This window comes from Pseudonaja textilis, chromosome 1, assembly GCF_049901715.1.
Source record: "Pseudonaja textilis isolate UNSWEBS1 chromosome 1, rPseTex1.2, whole genome shotgun sequence".
NCBI lineage: Eukaryota > Metazoa > Chordata > Lepidosauria > Squamata > Elapidae > Pseudonaja > Pseudonaja textilis.
In genome coordinates, this window is record NC_141990.1 from 24103891 (window position 1) to 24121232 (window position 17342).

Sequence of the window (17342 nt, forward strand, 5' to 3'; positions counted from 1 at the left end):
CCTCAAAATGCAGATACCTCAAAGAGAATAGCAATAGCACTTAGACTTATATACCTCTTTATAGTACTTTACAGCCCTCTCTAAGCGGTTTACAGAGTCAGCACATTGCCCCCAACAATTTGGCTCCTCATTTTACCCACCTCAGAAGGATGGAAGGCTAAGTCAACCTTGAGCCTGGTGAGATTCGAATTGCCAAATGGTAGGCAGCTGGCTGCAGCAGAAGTAGCTTGCAGTACTGCACTCTAACCACTGCGCCACTGAGGCTCCTAAGAAGACCTACAGCACCCACCCATCCCCAAGTACTCCTACCTTTTTGTTGGCGTGGGGGCTCCCGAGGACACATGTGTAACCATAGCATCATTCATGTTAACGAGAGGCCGAGAAGGGCTGAAATAGAAAATGTTTGTTGGATGTTAGGCTCCAGGAAGACAGAACAAGGGGGAAATGCTTACTAGTGGTTACTGAAATGCTATTTCCCTTATCTCCTACACGGCTTCTTTACCTATTCTGCTGCAAAAACAAGAACTCCTGATATAGGAATCCTGCCTGGTTGTTGCAATGCTTTTTCATCAGTTTCATCAGGACCATTTCCAGACAAAGAAAGGAGTTAATGTCACAGGCATTATAGAACTCCCTGTAAGTGACATAGAACGCTTGGCAGAAGGTGAAATGTAAATAATTTAAAATATACAAAACATCTCATCTTTGCACCTTAGATGCAGGCAAACTAGAAAACCTACCAGAAAAGGCTCTGTTTCCTTATGGAATTTTCCAGGCCCTAACAGGCTATCATAAGGAACTTCTACTCTCAGAAATCAAGGCCATGAAAGTATGGAAGGAATTCATGCTGGTGTGGGCTCAGAATAGTTATGCAATTGCAAAAATGTTCATGACCAAAAAAATAACAACAACCCAACAACAACGATTTTCCAATGCTCGCTTCTATATTTTTTGACATACCAAGTTCTGCAGAAAAAAATGAGCCCTTTAGTCTTTCCAATATTATTCACAAGACTAATTGACAGATACACCACTCTCCTTTTCAATAAAGTACTTGGAACGTGTCTGAAGTCAGTGATGTGGGGTTTGGAGGAGTCTTCCAATTATAGAACCAAAGAATGTGTTTTCTTTGCAGTAGGTCAACGATTAATCTCTCTTCCCTCCACATTTCAATCAAGAATGCAAGGAATGCATGAAGAAGTGAAGTTCAAGCATTAGGCTGCTCTTTTAAAAAGTAATTATTTCTCAAATCTATTCTATCTATTAAAGGCTCATGTCAAATTGTTCGCAGTAAGGCAAAGGGCACCCAAAATTAGAGGTCAGATTTAGAAGCCTCAGTTGCCTCTAAGACAAGCATGGTTTCCCAGAAGCCTAAGATGTAAAATACAATATTACTGCCTCTTCACCAATCTAAAAACATCTATCAAGCTACAATCAGTTCAACAACCACTTATAAACTGTATGCCATCTACCTTCACTATAATGGATACTGATTAAGAAACAAGAACAATTTCATTGTAAATGTGAGCATTAGAAATTATTGAGGAAATATTTTCTGCCTTGTGGAAATGTACTTCGTTTTCTGCTAGAATTAAAAATTCCAAAATGAATTTTTTTTAAAAAAACCAGATGTTTGTTGCAAAACCATCAGCTGTCCTGAGTTCTCAGGACTTCCACATAAATATTTCCTGCTGATTAGATAGACTTGGAAAGGCCATTAAGGCAACTGAGTTCAACCTTCTGCTCAGCACAGAAATTAAAATATTCCTGATAGATAGTTCAGCCTAAAATAAGGGAAGGCAAAGGCTACTAGGTTGAATAGATCCCGCCATACATTGAAGCATGCAGGTTATACTTTTAATTCTTGTTTCAAATAATTCTTCTGTTTCAATGAATGGTAGGATCTATTCAACTTGGTAGTCTTTGCCTTCCCTTGCAGTATAGCCTGCATGCTTCTATTAATTTTTTTTTGCCTAAAATATAATCTATCCCTTAGATCATGTGTCTTCTAACTGCTTTATGTGTTATTGTACTACAGAATTAAGGGCTTTTCATGTAGAAAGCTTGATTTCCTGTAGGCATGAAAGAACAATAGTGAGAATAACCAATACTGCTTTTTTTGTTTCCTTCAAATGCTAATTTGTATTGCTCTTGTTATCTTAGGCGTCTGATTTATAATATTGTACAGTGAATTATCACCAAGCCATTCCTGATCCGCACATCTCCATGGCTTTCAGACTTTTGATCCCTGCTAAGTCTTGATAAGCAGGGAAGTACATTTAAAAATGAACATCTGGCAAAAAGAAAGGGATTTCATTGCCAATGCATACTAGACAATTAGCTTCTTACTGCCTCACTAAGCTTTTGCTTTCTTAGTTAATTCAGTTGATTAATTAATTGATTCCTTTTATGCATTCTGTTGTAAAAGTGTGGCCAATCACTGCTTTCTAACAAAAAAACTAAAAACAATGGTATTTGCACAATCAGCATCTAGTTATAGCACTATTCAGCACTATTGAGAGGGGTAAATGAATTTATCGTTTGAAGACAAAAGGTCAGCAACACAAGCAATCTTCTGGAAGTCTCCTGTTAACCCACCTATGGTGAGTCTCCACTTAATAGCAATAAAAACCCCATTCAGAAACCCCAAGCAGATAAAGCAGAATTGCCATCCTACAAGATTTTAATTCTAACTCATAAATAATGCCAACCTACCGGTAGTACAAAACTTGATATTGCTCTAAAATTGCCCAAAAGAACAAAGCGTCTGGAAACATGTACGTTATCATAAAGCGAATGATTCATAAACTTGTGGTTGCTCTTGCATACACAAACTCATACATTTTTATCTATAGAATACTATCTCTGTAGGAATACACACACACACAGAGCCTACTTCCTAGAGTTGAGACTGGCTGGCCCAAGGTCAACCAAGGTAGTATTGTGTCTACAGCAAGAACTCAGAGTTTCCTGGATTTTAACAGGTGGACCTCTACACTAAAATCGCTCAATATGGGTGTAAAGCAGAACCCCCAAATGCCATCATCTTCATCCAGCCTCATGCATTCTGAGATGTTCAGCAGAGGCCCCATTCAAATTGCCTGTCACCAAGATCATTTTAGATCACTGAGTTGGAAAGTTCTACATCTATGAAATTCTGCTAGCAGTTAATCAGGCCCATTTTTGTAGGCTTCAGAAAAAAAATGAGTGATGATTTTATAGGCTTCTTCTTGAATTACATTTTGGATGCTGTTATTCATGATTGTTGACCTTGCTGGTTGTTCTACTGCTTTATGTACTGTTTTTTTATATTAGGTTTGCCACCTCAGGAAGATTCCATCCCAAAAATACATTTACATGTGTAGACTTGCAGGAAAAGTTTTGAAATAGTTTTGTTTAAAAAATAATGCAAGAGTCAAAGATATTCAATTTCTTATTAAAGAAGCTTGAAAAGAAAAGTATTAATATAGTAAAAAAGAGTTAATACACACAGAAAGAGATGTTTAAGATTATGTTGCCTTTTAGCTGTTTTACAGCAAGAGAAATTGAATTTCTCCTTTAGCTCAAGCTATTTTCATCAATAATGTTGGAATGAAAGTGAAAAGATGACCCAAATGCTGAAAGTTTGCTGATTGTGTGTGAGCTGAAATGGACTCTATCATGCAAGTCTGCAGAGAGTCCTAAGAGCTTTCCAGAACCAGCAGAAGAAAAGTCACTTTGTACTACATCTGGCATCAAAAGATTTAGGTTGGAATATAGAGGCACTGTTTTTACACAATCATTCTCTGTGTAAAAATCACAACCTTAAAACATAACACGAGATCACTAGGAGTTGAATTCAACTTGAGGAAAGCTATATAGCAGGGCTGTCAAGACCCGGGGGCTGAATCCAGCCAAAGTTCCTGAAAAAGAAAACCACTCCTAACTTCCAAATTTCAATTTTTGTTAACTCAGCTTTTGGATAGAGCACTTTCACTTATCTCAGAATTTAATTAAAATGACCCCTAAAACTGAAAGCAAGCACTTTGCATTTTACACCATTTATATGATTCTTCATGAAACTGAGACTTACAAATGGGCTGTCTTATCTTAAGCCAAGCCAGAACAGGCCCTGGCTTCCCTTTATGCCTCTAGAAAGTGAAGAGAGGATAATGAGGCTTTGTGTTTGCAAGTGTTGTGGTCTTAATATTTTTGTGCCTTCAAGTCAAGTTAAACCCTACTGTCAATTAGTTATGTACTATCAATTAGTCATGACAAGTCCATGCAGTTTTCTTGGCAAGATTGTTAAGAATAGTTTGAAATCACTTTCTTCCTAAGGCTGAGAGAGAGAAAATGACTGGCCCAAGGTCACCCAGCTGGCTTTGTGCCTAAGGCAGGCACAAAACTCACAGTGTTCTGGTTTCTACCCCAGTTCCATTAATCACTCCACCAAACTCAAACTTGGTCTCATTATAGGTTATTACATTTGCTTTTGACATTGGTCAAGATATGAATTATTCTGGGCCATGCAGTATTTTTTACCAGCTGCAGAAAGCGCAGGGATTGTCAAAGCAAAAACTGTATTTTAGACATATAGAATATAAGGGAAGTACAATAGATCCTGAGGTATTACTGAAAATTAGGCATATGGAGGGACATCTAAAAGTGAACAGAGATGTCCATTTCATAACAATTGTTACGCAAAGCCTTATTTGGAGATAGTTGGGAAAGATGTTACAAAAAAAGTCAAGAAGGTGGGTTTCACAGCATGATTAAAATCCTAACCTTTTAGCGTACTTACAGCATGTGACAATAGCTTAGTGTCTATCTTCTGGAATCCTTCACATCAAAACTTTTGTTATCACAGTTGGTGAATTGTCCAGAAAAGGGAACTAAGCAATATAAAAAAGGAAAGATGTATGGCTGAGAAAGTTACCCATTAAACAAGAAAATCTGACATTACTCTAATATGAGCTTATCAGAGTGGTCTATGAACAGAGCAGTTTTTTTATTCACTGAAATAGACAGATAACAGCTTTCTGCACTTAGATTAGCTCGATGACAGTCCTACTCCTATCTATCATTGGATGGCATAGCTAAAAGGTTTTAACAACCACACATGTCAGTAACTCAACTAAATACAGCAAACTCAATTCCACTGAAGAAAAGAGCATCCACATTTCCAAGATTTCAACAAGATAATGAATATCTATATATCTATATCTATATATCTATGTGTTTGTGTATTCAAGTAAGACAGATATAAATATAAATCACTGAATGCATTTTTAGATTACTGTTTATATATTAATAATAAAAATAATCAGATACGATTATAGTTACAGCTAACAGACAAGGTAACCTAATTATGTTAGTTTACCCCAAAGACAAGGACTAAGTGTGAGCTAAAATTTTCATCAACTTTATAAAATGCCCCAAAAGTTCTTTTTTAAAAAAGGTGTGGGTAGGAGAGAGTGGAAAGAAAACTATTGGTGTCCAATAGATACAGGGGGGAAACCAGAGATCACTACATTGCCATTTGTATTTAATATTTTGAGTTATTTTTCCTTAACCCATGTCAAATATTAATATCAATCTTCATTCCTTTCTCTCTTCCAAGAATTAGTTTTCACTTTTGCTGACAGGAAACGTAAACAATTGACCTTGCATTTTGCTGATTGTTTTCCCACCTGCTCTAAGTCTGCTTAAGAGACTATGAACTGCTACTTCACAAAGATTTCATTCCTGAAGCACTTCAAACCTGGCTCCAAAATTAGAGTAACTTAGATATGCAGGAAGTTACTGCTTTGTGCAGCTGTTCCATAAACTACCCTTGAGTGAATCCCCATATCTCCAGCCATTGTTGTAATCTATGTATAGCTAGAGGGGAAGGAAGCCCCGGCAACTTTTACTACAGCTTCATCCTTCACATCCATCTCTATAACCATGAGCTACTAAGAATTACTGGAAAAGGTAAGAATTTATCAATAGCATTCAAAGATTATTTGCTTGGCTCTTGAGGAAGTGCATGCAAAAACCTTCCTGCCTTAAAGCGGCACAACAAAAGACAGAAGCAAGTAAATACAGCAAACCTTCTGTGCTCAATGCAAAAGCCTCTGCTTTCCCTTTGCCGAAGAGGCATCCAAAGACACTCCTCCACTGTTGTCTCCAAGGAAACAGAACTGGCACGTGACGAAGGAACTTATACATGCAAAAGGCTGGCTTTCAGGGGAGAGAGAGAGCAGGTACCATCACAATAGTTCAGTGGCAAAGTAATTTCCCTCTTCATTCTCTAGCTAGCGTCCCTTTGCATAGTCAAGGTGAGTGGAGGGGAAGAGAAGCCCTCAACAACAACAACACACTCACACACACAGTGAGAGACAGCTTCTACTTTAATTTTTCATGAAATAATTCATTTCTGCAGTTTCCCTTTAAATAACCTAAACAGCTTTGTAGATAAACCCAATTTAAAAAAACAACAAGGACAGTTCCTTGTTAGTGTTTATTTCCACTGATTCTTAGGAAAGCAACTGTGGAATAGAATAACCCATAGTTATGATCCTTTTGAATAATTACAGGTTTTCACTGAGCCTTGTAACCACAGATTACCACAGAATTTAAGTCCCTCCCAGGCAATAAAACAATAAAGAGTTCTGACATGAGACCACAACAATCTTGGCCAGAAGTTCATCTACATTAATTTAAAATTGAATTTCTTTTTGGAAAGCAAAATAGAGAAGATTGAGGATGAAAAGTAGGGACAGAAATAAAAAGGAAGAAAGTCACCTTACATTTACCAGAACAAATTCAAATTTGGGCTTCACAAATTATTACCAGGCTAGTCCCAGAGAAAGTGCCAAAGCCAGCATACCATTAAGAACCAGAAGTGAGAATGTGAACAAAATTTTGGCAGAAAAGAAAACTGGTTGTCACTTATTTATGTGTGCAGCCCAGTTCTTGCTTCTATGAAGAAGGAGCCTAATCCTAAAGTCTCACTTCTAGCCAAATATTTGTATTTTCACTTCAGTTGTAGTCTCATGCATCTGCAAAGCATTAATTATTCTGCCTATGCAACCGCCATACACCTACTCTGGCTCTAAAAATCATTGGGGCCAAAGGATGGCACTGTGCCAGGGGTTGCCTTTCCAAAAACAAAAATGAGGTGACGTAGGACAAAAACTGCATTTGATTTAATTTAAGCCTTATGATCAAATAAGGCTTAAAATAATTACTGTCATATTGAAAAAAGTTAATATAATTTTTCCAAAGGACTATGAGAGTCATATCCAAATGATTGAAAGCAGCATATGGCCCAGGGGCCACCTTTTGCCTCTCATGCAAGATTACAGGAAAAACCCCAACTCAATGAGAGATCACCTGTTTTTCATGCAGGCTGGATTCATACCACAAACCTGACCAGTCTGAAAAGGAGTTGGGTAGTTTTGTTATCTGGCATGGCAACTCAAATATTGATTTATCATATTGCGTTAACTGGGCCATTACATCATACTATAGTATACTATTGCTTGTGCATAGTAATTGTGTTTTATTAACATTAATGCACAACATCTGTGTTTTATTAACCTAAGTTTAGATGTTCGGTGCAAATCTTAGATTGTCAGTTGTTTAATTCCTGGGAGCAAAAAATAAGTATCAGTTCAAAAACAGCTTTGGAGAGCTGCTGCCAGACAAAGTAGGCAGTGCTGATGGATTTGGTACCATAGGGTGAGCCTATTTATTCAAGAAATTTAAACTGGAGTTGTTACATAGCCACAGAACAATGATAACTCCACCAACCTGGCTGGCAGTTACCAGATGAAAATGAGGCCTTCTTCTCCAGCTCAATGATATTGTTTTACAGCCATCTGAGATTTCAGCATGTTCTGGAAAGTGCTCACATTAACTGGCATTTACAAGACCCATTAAGCTCCTGCGATGAAAATATGCTATCGACAGGGTGGGAATGGGGCATCAGTACTTTATTAAGCTACAAATAAATATCTAAATATTTTAAAGGATTTAAAGATCTTTTCTGGCTTTCTTTCATATAGTTTTATCAAAATAACACATTGCCATCAAAGATTCACTGAGATTCAGATCGGATCTATCTTTCATCTACGAACCTATTATTCCACCTCATCCTTGGGGAACAAGGGATGATTTCAAAATGTTGCTATCCATCATAAATTTGCCATTTAACAGAAATTATACTATCATATACATTTTAAGGTTTTTACCCAATGTCAACAGAAAGAAGGAATCTTGTAACAATTGAGGATTAGCATGATCTAAGATTATTAAATTAGGGAGTGTTCATCAATAAAATGAAGATATCACATCATGAAAACATTACCCTCAGATGTGGCTGCTTGTTTCATTTAACAAATTACATGATCAGTTTGTTAAAGGTAGTGATACACAACAGACCAATTCAGGAAGAACACTGAAAATTAGTTTGGCATTACGACTACAGTTTTTTAACCTTGAATCTTCCTTCCCCTTTATCGCATTCAGTTACTACAAAATTCCTTCCTAATCTTTACAGAAAGCACATGTGTCCATAGACAAAGACTAGGAAGTCTTTTTATTTAAACTATAGCTGTTCAAACACAATTTGCTAGATTTGCACAAAATAGAAAAATATAAATAGGGAAAAGTTTCGCTCCACTTCACTGGACTTTTTTGAAGCAAAGCTTAAATATTTGTTGAGGATGCTTTAAATTCAAATTCCTTCCATTGGTATGATCCTTTTTTAATTACTTCCAAAACCAGGTAAAGAAATGCAGTTATGTTTGAGAAATGAAAGAAAAAATAAGTCAATTAATAGCCCAAGGCTTGAATTCTAAAATCAAAGAGTGGGTTAGCATTATGTCTGGGTGTTATCAGTATCATCCATCAAAAAAAAATCTTTAAAAGTTAACGAGGGAGAAATCTAGTTTTTCACAGTACGTTCTTTTTCTAAGCCAAACACTTAAATCATATCACACAAATCAGAAACATACAAGACAATGATGGGATGGAGCAAGGGAAATTCAGAATCATCCTCTGAAAGAACTTGGAATCATAGGAAAAAAAATAGCCTGGAAAACAGCATAGCGCAAGAGATAGGCAAATAGACTTTTGTGAAGATAGTTATTTTTATTGCTATCTCCCACTTCAAGAAACATAAACCAATTACTAAACTTCAAAGCAGCATGAAACAAAGAAATGAAAGTGTCAGGTGAAAGCAACCACACGTGAAAGGTCAAGCTGACAACTTTCTTGTGTCCTACCTATAGTACAAGAATGTCTCCAGACTCCTTGCCTTTCTTGTGAACAAACAGATCAGATACCATGGAACCTAGGGGGTCAGTCCTAGGTCTCTTGCAGCTGCAGAACGCCTCAAAGCTAACTCCCTGCTTGAATTCTCCTCCGTGCCTGGCTGGGAATTTCCCAACAGAAAGTGTCATCAGTTCTGTGTCAATCAATTTGGAACAAGACTATGTAGACCACAAAACTGAAAAAAAAATTATCTGTGCCTAATAAGGTAGATTCAAGGGAAATTACTGATTCACTGCATGAAAGCAAACAAAGTTTTGTATAGGATCCTGAGAAGAATGGTTAAATCAAAATTAGAGGCCAAACACAAATATTTTGAGATATTTATTTGTAATCTACCTTATTATTTTTTACAAATAACTCAAGGCAGTGAACCTTCCTCCTCCTATTTTCCCCACAACAACTCTGTGAGATAGGTTGGGCTGAAAGAGAGTGACTGTCCCAAAATGACCCAGCTGGCTTTCATAGCTAAGGTAGGACTTGAACTCAGTCTCCCACAAGTTATGAAAATAACAATGCAATGTAATATCAATTTGCATGCTTAAGTATCTTTTAATATGGGCCATTGCCTCTAAGTATTTTCAACTTTTTCACAGTAAAATGGGGAGGGAGGGGAGGAAGTTCTGACCCCATCAAATCATTCAGGGAATGAAAAGCAAAATAGTGAAAACCTCCTTTGTGGCAGTTAAGAGAATTTAAATAGTGTGCTGCAGATGCAGAGGTAAGTTGGTTATCCAAGGAGGAAATGTCTTGATTACTCATACAATAACACCGTTATCTCTTCATCAGTCTCTTTGAATAGCAGCAAGAATCACCCAGGAATACTTTTAAGGTTCATATTCTAACCCTTTCTTTTATAAAAGTAATACTTCTATGATGTCCCTCCCCAAAAAACAACCCTACATTGTATGGATGCCACCTTTGATATTAGAAATCAGGATTTTATCGATTCATTTTATAATTAAGTGTGAACATTAGAATCACTTTGGAGTTTTCTGAGGTGGGATGTACAAGCTTGCAGCAGACTTTGTCAGCAGTTTCCTATAGCACTAGCACTAGGACCTAGATTTATATACCGCTTCACAGTGCTTTACAACCCTCTCTAAGCTGTTTACAGAATCAGCATATTGTCCCCAACAATCTCATTTTACCGACCTCGGAAGGATGCAAGGCTGAGTCAATCTTGAGCCGGTAAGATTCGGACTGCTGAACTGCTGGCAGCAGAATTAGCCTGCAATACTGAGAGACCTGAATTGCCGAACTGCTGGCAGCCAGCAGTCAGCCTAAGTAGCCTGCAGTACTGTATTCTAACCACTGCGCCACCACGGCTCTTCTATAGGCTCCCATAACAGCTGATATTTTGAAGGCAGTCTTTGGTTAATAATAACTCATTCAGTGACTGTTTGGTGCTAAACAAGAAGTTATGGCCAGCCCTTGAAGGTCTAGCCATCCTAGCAATTCAAGTCACATGACTACAATCTAGACATTTTGTAGCTGGCTCATACGATGGCTGCAGTGTCCTGCAGTCACATAATCATGATTTGCAATTATCCCTACTGGTTTACAACAAGTATAATCAACGGAGAAGCCAGTAGAGAAGGTTGCACTTTACTCAAGTTTGTACCTTCAGACTTTCAAATTCTGTTCATTTAGCCTTTCAATAAATCTAGAATTATCTCATCTAGTTGTGTTTCCTCTCTGGTTTACCCAGGACGGTTCACATCAATCTTGAACCTCCCCTGCCTTATTTTAGACTGATCAATTAGGGCAGGTCCTTCCTCAGTTTCTTCCTAGGACCATTAATCCATCAGGAACTCCTCTCCCTCTTGTCTGATTGTTTCCTAGGCAGCATGTCTTCTCCTCATTCCCCAGGGACATTCGCACATTCCATTACACTCCTATATCCTCTCCTACCTTGCAGCAGCTATCCGAAGCCCCACTGTGCTCATGCCATAGCTCCCACACCATTCACACACTATCTGGCAGCAGACACCCAAACAACTGCATTTCCCCACCACTTGTGCACCCATACGTATCCTCTCTCACTCAGCAGCAACTATTTACCTGCCTGCATGCCTACTTACAAGCTATCTGGGATTTGCAACTTCCTGCCGGCTTCCCCACTGATTTTGCTTGTTGTAAGCTGGCAGGAAGTTGTAGAGAGATGCTCACACAATGAATCATGATCATCACTTAATAACAGCAATGGGAACTGCAGAGATTGCTTGTCACTAAGCAATGTGGTCACCTGATATTGCACTTTATGACTGTACTGCTTAGCAAGAGAAATTCTCGTCCCATCACAACTTGAGGACTGTCTTGAGGTTGCCATCACAACTTGAAGACTATCTATCTGTAGTAGAATGTCAAGCACTCTCTACTGCCTTGCCACTGCTCTGCCTGTTGAATATCTATTTATTTATTGGACTCTGATGTTCAAGCAACTCCAAAAAGACTGGGTTGCTTCCAATATTTACAAGGATATTTAATTTTTAAAAGAAACATGGTTATCTGGACAAAACAACATAAATAATATCCAGGAAAAAACTGCTGTGGGCAACTGCAATTGCCAGGGCAATCCCAAACCCCAGTTCCGGGAGCAGAGCCTGAGAGACTGCCACAACATTTAAAGGGTGGGAGTAGAATGTATGTCTGAGTGGCTGCTGTGCTAGAAGACAGGTGCTACAACAGAGAATGCACATTTCCAATCTCTCTTACTCATTGTTTTGAATAATTTGGGTGTTTATTTTCTGCATATTGTGCTGGGCATGCTTCAGTGCTAAAAATAATATGCATGTTTTTATGTTTTGTAGGAGCTAGTGGGTTGGATTTATTAGTTGCCTTGGTATCTTATAAATAAAGTAGAAATGACAAAAAAAATGAATGAATGAATCAGCCAATTAACCAATGCATGCATACATATATTATACTATATAGCAATCGCAATAGCACTTAGACTTATATACTGCTTCACAGTGCTTTACAGCCCTCTCTAAGCGGTTTTTAGAGTCGGCATATTGCCCCCAACAATCAGGGTCCCCAGAAGGGTGGAAGGCTGAGTCAACCTTGAACTGGTAAGACTCAAACTGTTGAACTGCTGGCAGTCGGCAGTCAGCAAAATTAGCCTGCAATACTGCATTCTAACCACTGTGCCACCATGGCTCTTATATAGCGTTCTTGACTGCACACATGATCTACAGTGCTTGGCAAGGCAGACAGCAGAACCTCTAATTTCCAATTCAAAGTTCCTCCAGTATTTTTAATTTCTCCAGCCAGTCACAACTGTTGGACTTCCTTTTTTGCTTGTGATGTATCAAGGTGCCATTTTATTTCCTGGTAGGAATAGACTGGCATATTTAAGCGATGCTTAAATGGGAGACTCTGAGTTTACCTATAGCCATCTATCCATTTTTTTTGTTTTATTATCATTATGGATTCCCCTCTTTAGCAATTATGCATGCGCCTGCCCCTCCCACAATACCATCCCCTCCCCCCCTGCCCCCTCTGGGCCGCCAACCAGAAAGGTTGGGGAACTCTAAAATAAGGTCATCTTAGGGAACTAGGAAACAGGCCTTTTCTGTCACAGCACTTGCCCTTGGGAACAACATCCCGCTAAGATTTGTCTGGCCTCAAAGTGCGATATGTTCGAAACAAATCTTAAAAGTGGCACTTCCTGAGGCCTTGGGTTAAGAATTGAGCTGCAAGTCTTGCAGGTGCTATTATTATTTTTAGAGTGATTGATTAGGATTTTTTCTTTATGCCTGTGGTTTTATTTGTATTTGTATTTATGATTTTATTATTGTGTGCTGCCCAGAGTCACGATGGAGTTGGGCAGCCTTATTAAATAAATAAACATTAAACATTAATACAGATTCTGCTAACCTTCAAGGCCATTCCCCCTATGCCCTCTACAACTACAGAGATCTATAATAATTGCTAAGTGACCTCAGTGCAACTTGTCTCTGCTCATTTTTCCACAGAATCACAAGCAGTACAGATAATAGCACATCTCTACAATAAAACCACCCGTCCTATTTGAAGACCTTTGCTTGCTACATTAGATATCAACATAGTCCTCAATTTACAACAGCTCACTGAGTGACCATTCAAAGTTACAACAGCACTGAAAAAAGTGACTTATCACCATTTTTCACACTTATGACCATTGCAGCATCCCCATGGTCACCTGAATCCTTCCATTCCCCACTATCCTGTCAGAGCTGAAGAGGCTTCTTGGATGAAAAGCGAAACATCTTCAAATAAAAAAAAAAGTCCAGTTGCCTCCAGGAAAAACACCTTTGGGACAACCATGACCTGGATGACTGAGAAGCTCTACAGACTTTTAGCTACACAATTTGGGATGAACACCCTTTGAATCGTGTGAGAGTAGGAATGGATTTCCAAGGAAAAAAATTGCAGACTACAGGAACCAGGAGTGCTACTCAGGTGACCCTGAGGACACAGATAAACCTCCAGGTGCTTCCCTCTAAAAGGATGCAAATGTCCAGCTGTCTGCAAGGAATATAAATCCTCCCATTCCCCACTATCCTGTCAGAGCTGAAGAAGCTTCTTGGATGAGAAGTGAAACGTCTTCAAAAGAAAAAACAAGGAAGTCCAGTTGCCTCTAGAAAAAGCACTTTTGGGACAACTGAGAATAATTCCAATCGTTCCCCTGGGTAACAGCATTTCAGGTATCTGAAGATTGCTATCTCCCCTCAGTCATCTTTTTCTGGAGGCTAAACATGCCAATACCCTTTAATGCTTCCCCACAGATTTTATCCATATCCATCAACAACTTGGTAACCTCTTCTGAATTTGCTCCAATTTTTCATTGTCCTTTTTGGACAGGGGTGGCCAAAGCCGGACACTTAACTCCAAATGGGATTGGTCAGAACAACATTGGTGGAACAATTCTTTTAATGTACTTCCAAGAGTGGTTTTAAAAGTTTCATTGTATTGCTGGCTCATGATTAACTTGTATCCAAGAAGGACACTCAGATACTGTCTACATGTACTGCTGCCAAGCCTTCCCATTCTAGGTTTGTGACTTTCTTTTCTGCTACCCAGATGCAGAACTTTTACATTTATTTGTATTCAATTCCACTATATTAATTTCAGCCTACTGTTCAAGATTGTCTGGATCTTTTTTTTTTTTCCAATCCCCCTTTCATCTGCAGCAGGAGTCTTCAAACTTGACAGCTTTAAGACTTGTGGACTTCAACTCCCAGAATTCCCCCTCCAGCCATGTTAGCTGAGGAATTCTGGGAATTGAAGTCCACAAGTCTTAAACTTGCCAAGTTTGAAAATCCTTGATCTGCAGTATTAGCTATCCCTTCTAGTTTTATGTCATCTGCAAATTTGAAACTGTCTTCTCAATTCCTTCATTGAAGTCACTGATAAAAATGTTAAACAGCATAGGGCTCAGGAAAGAGCCCCACAGCATCACATTGGATAGTTCCCTTCAGGCTGAAGTAAAGCTATTAATGGACCTTGCTTTGGACACATTTATTCAATCAAGTATGAGTCCATTTAATGAACATATTATTTAGCTCATATTTTACCATTTTACTGAAATTTTCATAAGCCACTGATATACTGGTATTCCCCTAATCTATTAAGCTACTGTTAAAGAAAGAAGCACAGTTAATCTGGCATGATTTGCTTGTGCCAAGCCCCTGTTGAGTTTGTTAATTGGATAATTATCCAAGTGCTCACAAACATGCTGTATATTGATATACTGTATATTTTATGCTTCCCTTTAGAGAGCAAATCTAAGTAAGAAACTTCAGCAGAGAGTTCATCTATCGTGTCATCAAGTTTAGCCTGAGAAAACAGTAATGCTGTTTAGTTTCTACCATAATACATAGTTTCTCTTCCAAACATCTCTACTTCTGTACAAGTCATGAGTGATTCCCTTGTGTTAAACAATATAGTTTTAGACACTTAAGATATTTTATCTAATGAAGGTTGCAAACTCATTCATTATCAAATCGAAAAGATTAGTAAAAAAAAATTAGCGAGTTGAATGGCAAAAACATTATAAATGAGTATATTGCAAGTCAGAAAATGTTCTATCAATTCCAAGAATCATCAAAGTAGTTAATCGGTGAAAGGGAAACCACTGCAGAAAACTTTCATTTTGGAACTGGATTTTTTTCCTAATTAGAACAAAATGCACCACAGATCAAAAGACAACAAATTTAAACTATTCATAGAAGACAATGAGAAATTATTAGTGTCTGCCTTTGCTGTACAGATAACTTGGGGCAAATGCCCGTGTTCTTTAGAAACATACAAACTGAGGCAAACAGTGACAATAGATGATCTAGATATTACTGATAAATAAAAGAGAAATAATTTCCATGGAGATATTGTTCAGTGTTCTTGAAAACTGAAAGAGGAAAAAGCTGAATTTCTGGATATAAAAGTTCCTTAACTCTATCAACTGGAAAGTAGATATGATTTCTTTCCTTGTTTATAGAATTTATATAGTGCCTCATCTCAATCTGGTCACTGAGTGGCTCAAAATATAAATATAAAACAAGAAATAATATAACAATATTATGCCAACTGTGTAACAGTAGAATATTTAACACAGGAGAGCCTAAGGAAAAGCCAGTTTTTCTGGAAAGCTAGCATGGTTAGGACTGTCCAGATCCCAGAGAAATCCATAGGCCAGGTGCTACAACACAGAAGACATGTTTCCTGCATTCCACTAGATGGCACTGTTTAAGAGAAGTGACCTAGAGTAGCCCATTCTGGTGGTCTTAAAACAGACTGGCCCTGAGCCATATAAGGTTTTATAGGTTACCACAGTATCTTAAATCACACCAGAATTTACTCATCCAGACCCAAGATTAGGAAATACAATTTTTTTAAATATAGAAGTGATTTAGAAAGCTGCAGAGTGATTAGCTTAACTTTTATTCCAGTTAAAATTAATAAAATGGTATAAAATATTAGAAACAAAACTACCAGGCAACCAAGGGATCATGTTGAAAAAAATAACCTGGGTTCTACAAGGCAAGTCACATCTTAGCCATATTTTGTAGTTCTTTGTAAATGCCAATATAGATAGAGGGTTTATCTGGCTTTTATTGTTTATTTAGATTTTTAAAAGACTTATGGTTGAGAAAAAGACTGCACAACAGCTTCACAGAATCCTAGATGACATGGATTATCTAGAGCAGGGGTGTCAAAACTCGCGTTGTCATGTCGTCACATGATGTATCACAACTTTTCCCCCCTTCGCTAAATCAGGAGTAGGCCTGGCCAGCGCCTGATGCATCTGGCCCGTGGCCTGCAAGTTTGACACCCCTGATCTAGAGACTTTTTAATCTGGTTTCAGGCCTGAGTGTGGGACAAAAACATTGGCTGCTTTTTTAACATGATCTTTAGTGACAGTGAGATAGGGTGGCTCACCTATCCTCACTCTGTTTGACCTCTCAGCAGCCTCCAACATCACTGACCGTGGTATCCTTCTGAACCAATTCAGTGAATAGGGAGCGGGTGGCACTGAGCTGTGCTTGTTTTCTTCCTTTCCCTAGGGTTGATTCCAGTCAGGGGAGATGGGGGATAGAAAGATTCCGTCCTCAGCACCTGCTATTGGGGGGGGGGGGTGTCCCAGAGTTTGGTACTCTCTCCTCTCCTGTTTAACATCTACATGAAGTTGCTAGGTGAGCTCATCTGTTGCCATGGAATGAGGTATCATCAGTACGCTTGATGATACTCAGTTATACATCTATTCTCCTGAAGAGTTAAGCAATGCTGTGGATGACTTATCCTGGTGGCTGGAGACTATGAGGGTCTGGATGGGGAATAACAAGCTTTAGCTGAACCCTGTCAGGACTGAATGCCTATGGATTTTTGGAGCCTGCTGATTTGTGGACAATTCCATCATTGGTATATGATCGAAACTTTTAAATATATTATGGGTGTGAATCAGGCAGGCAGTATTTTCAATATTAAGCAAAAATCAAGAATACAGGAGCATAACCTCAAACTGAGAGGAGGGAAATTCAAACTAATATTAGGAAGTATTACTT

General features: G+C 38.4%; 1 protein-coding gene across 9 annotated transcripts in view; it reads right to left on the reverse strand.

Annotated features, from left to right (window-relative positions):
* The window catches only part of DTNB (dystrobrevin beta), a 111708-nt gene that overhangs the window by 59975 nt on the left and 34391 nt on the right, over positions 1 to 17342 (reverse strand). For all 9 annotated transcript variants that reach the window (XM_087929191.1, XM_087929177.1, XM_087929183.1 and 6 more), the window contains exon 10: positions 310 to 387. In XM_087929191.1, coding sequence (XP_087785317.1) covers positions 310 to 387 — 78 coding nt within the window. The remainder of the gene's footprint in view (positions 1 to 309; positions 388 to 17342) is intronic.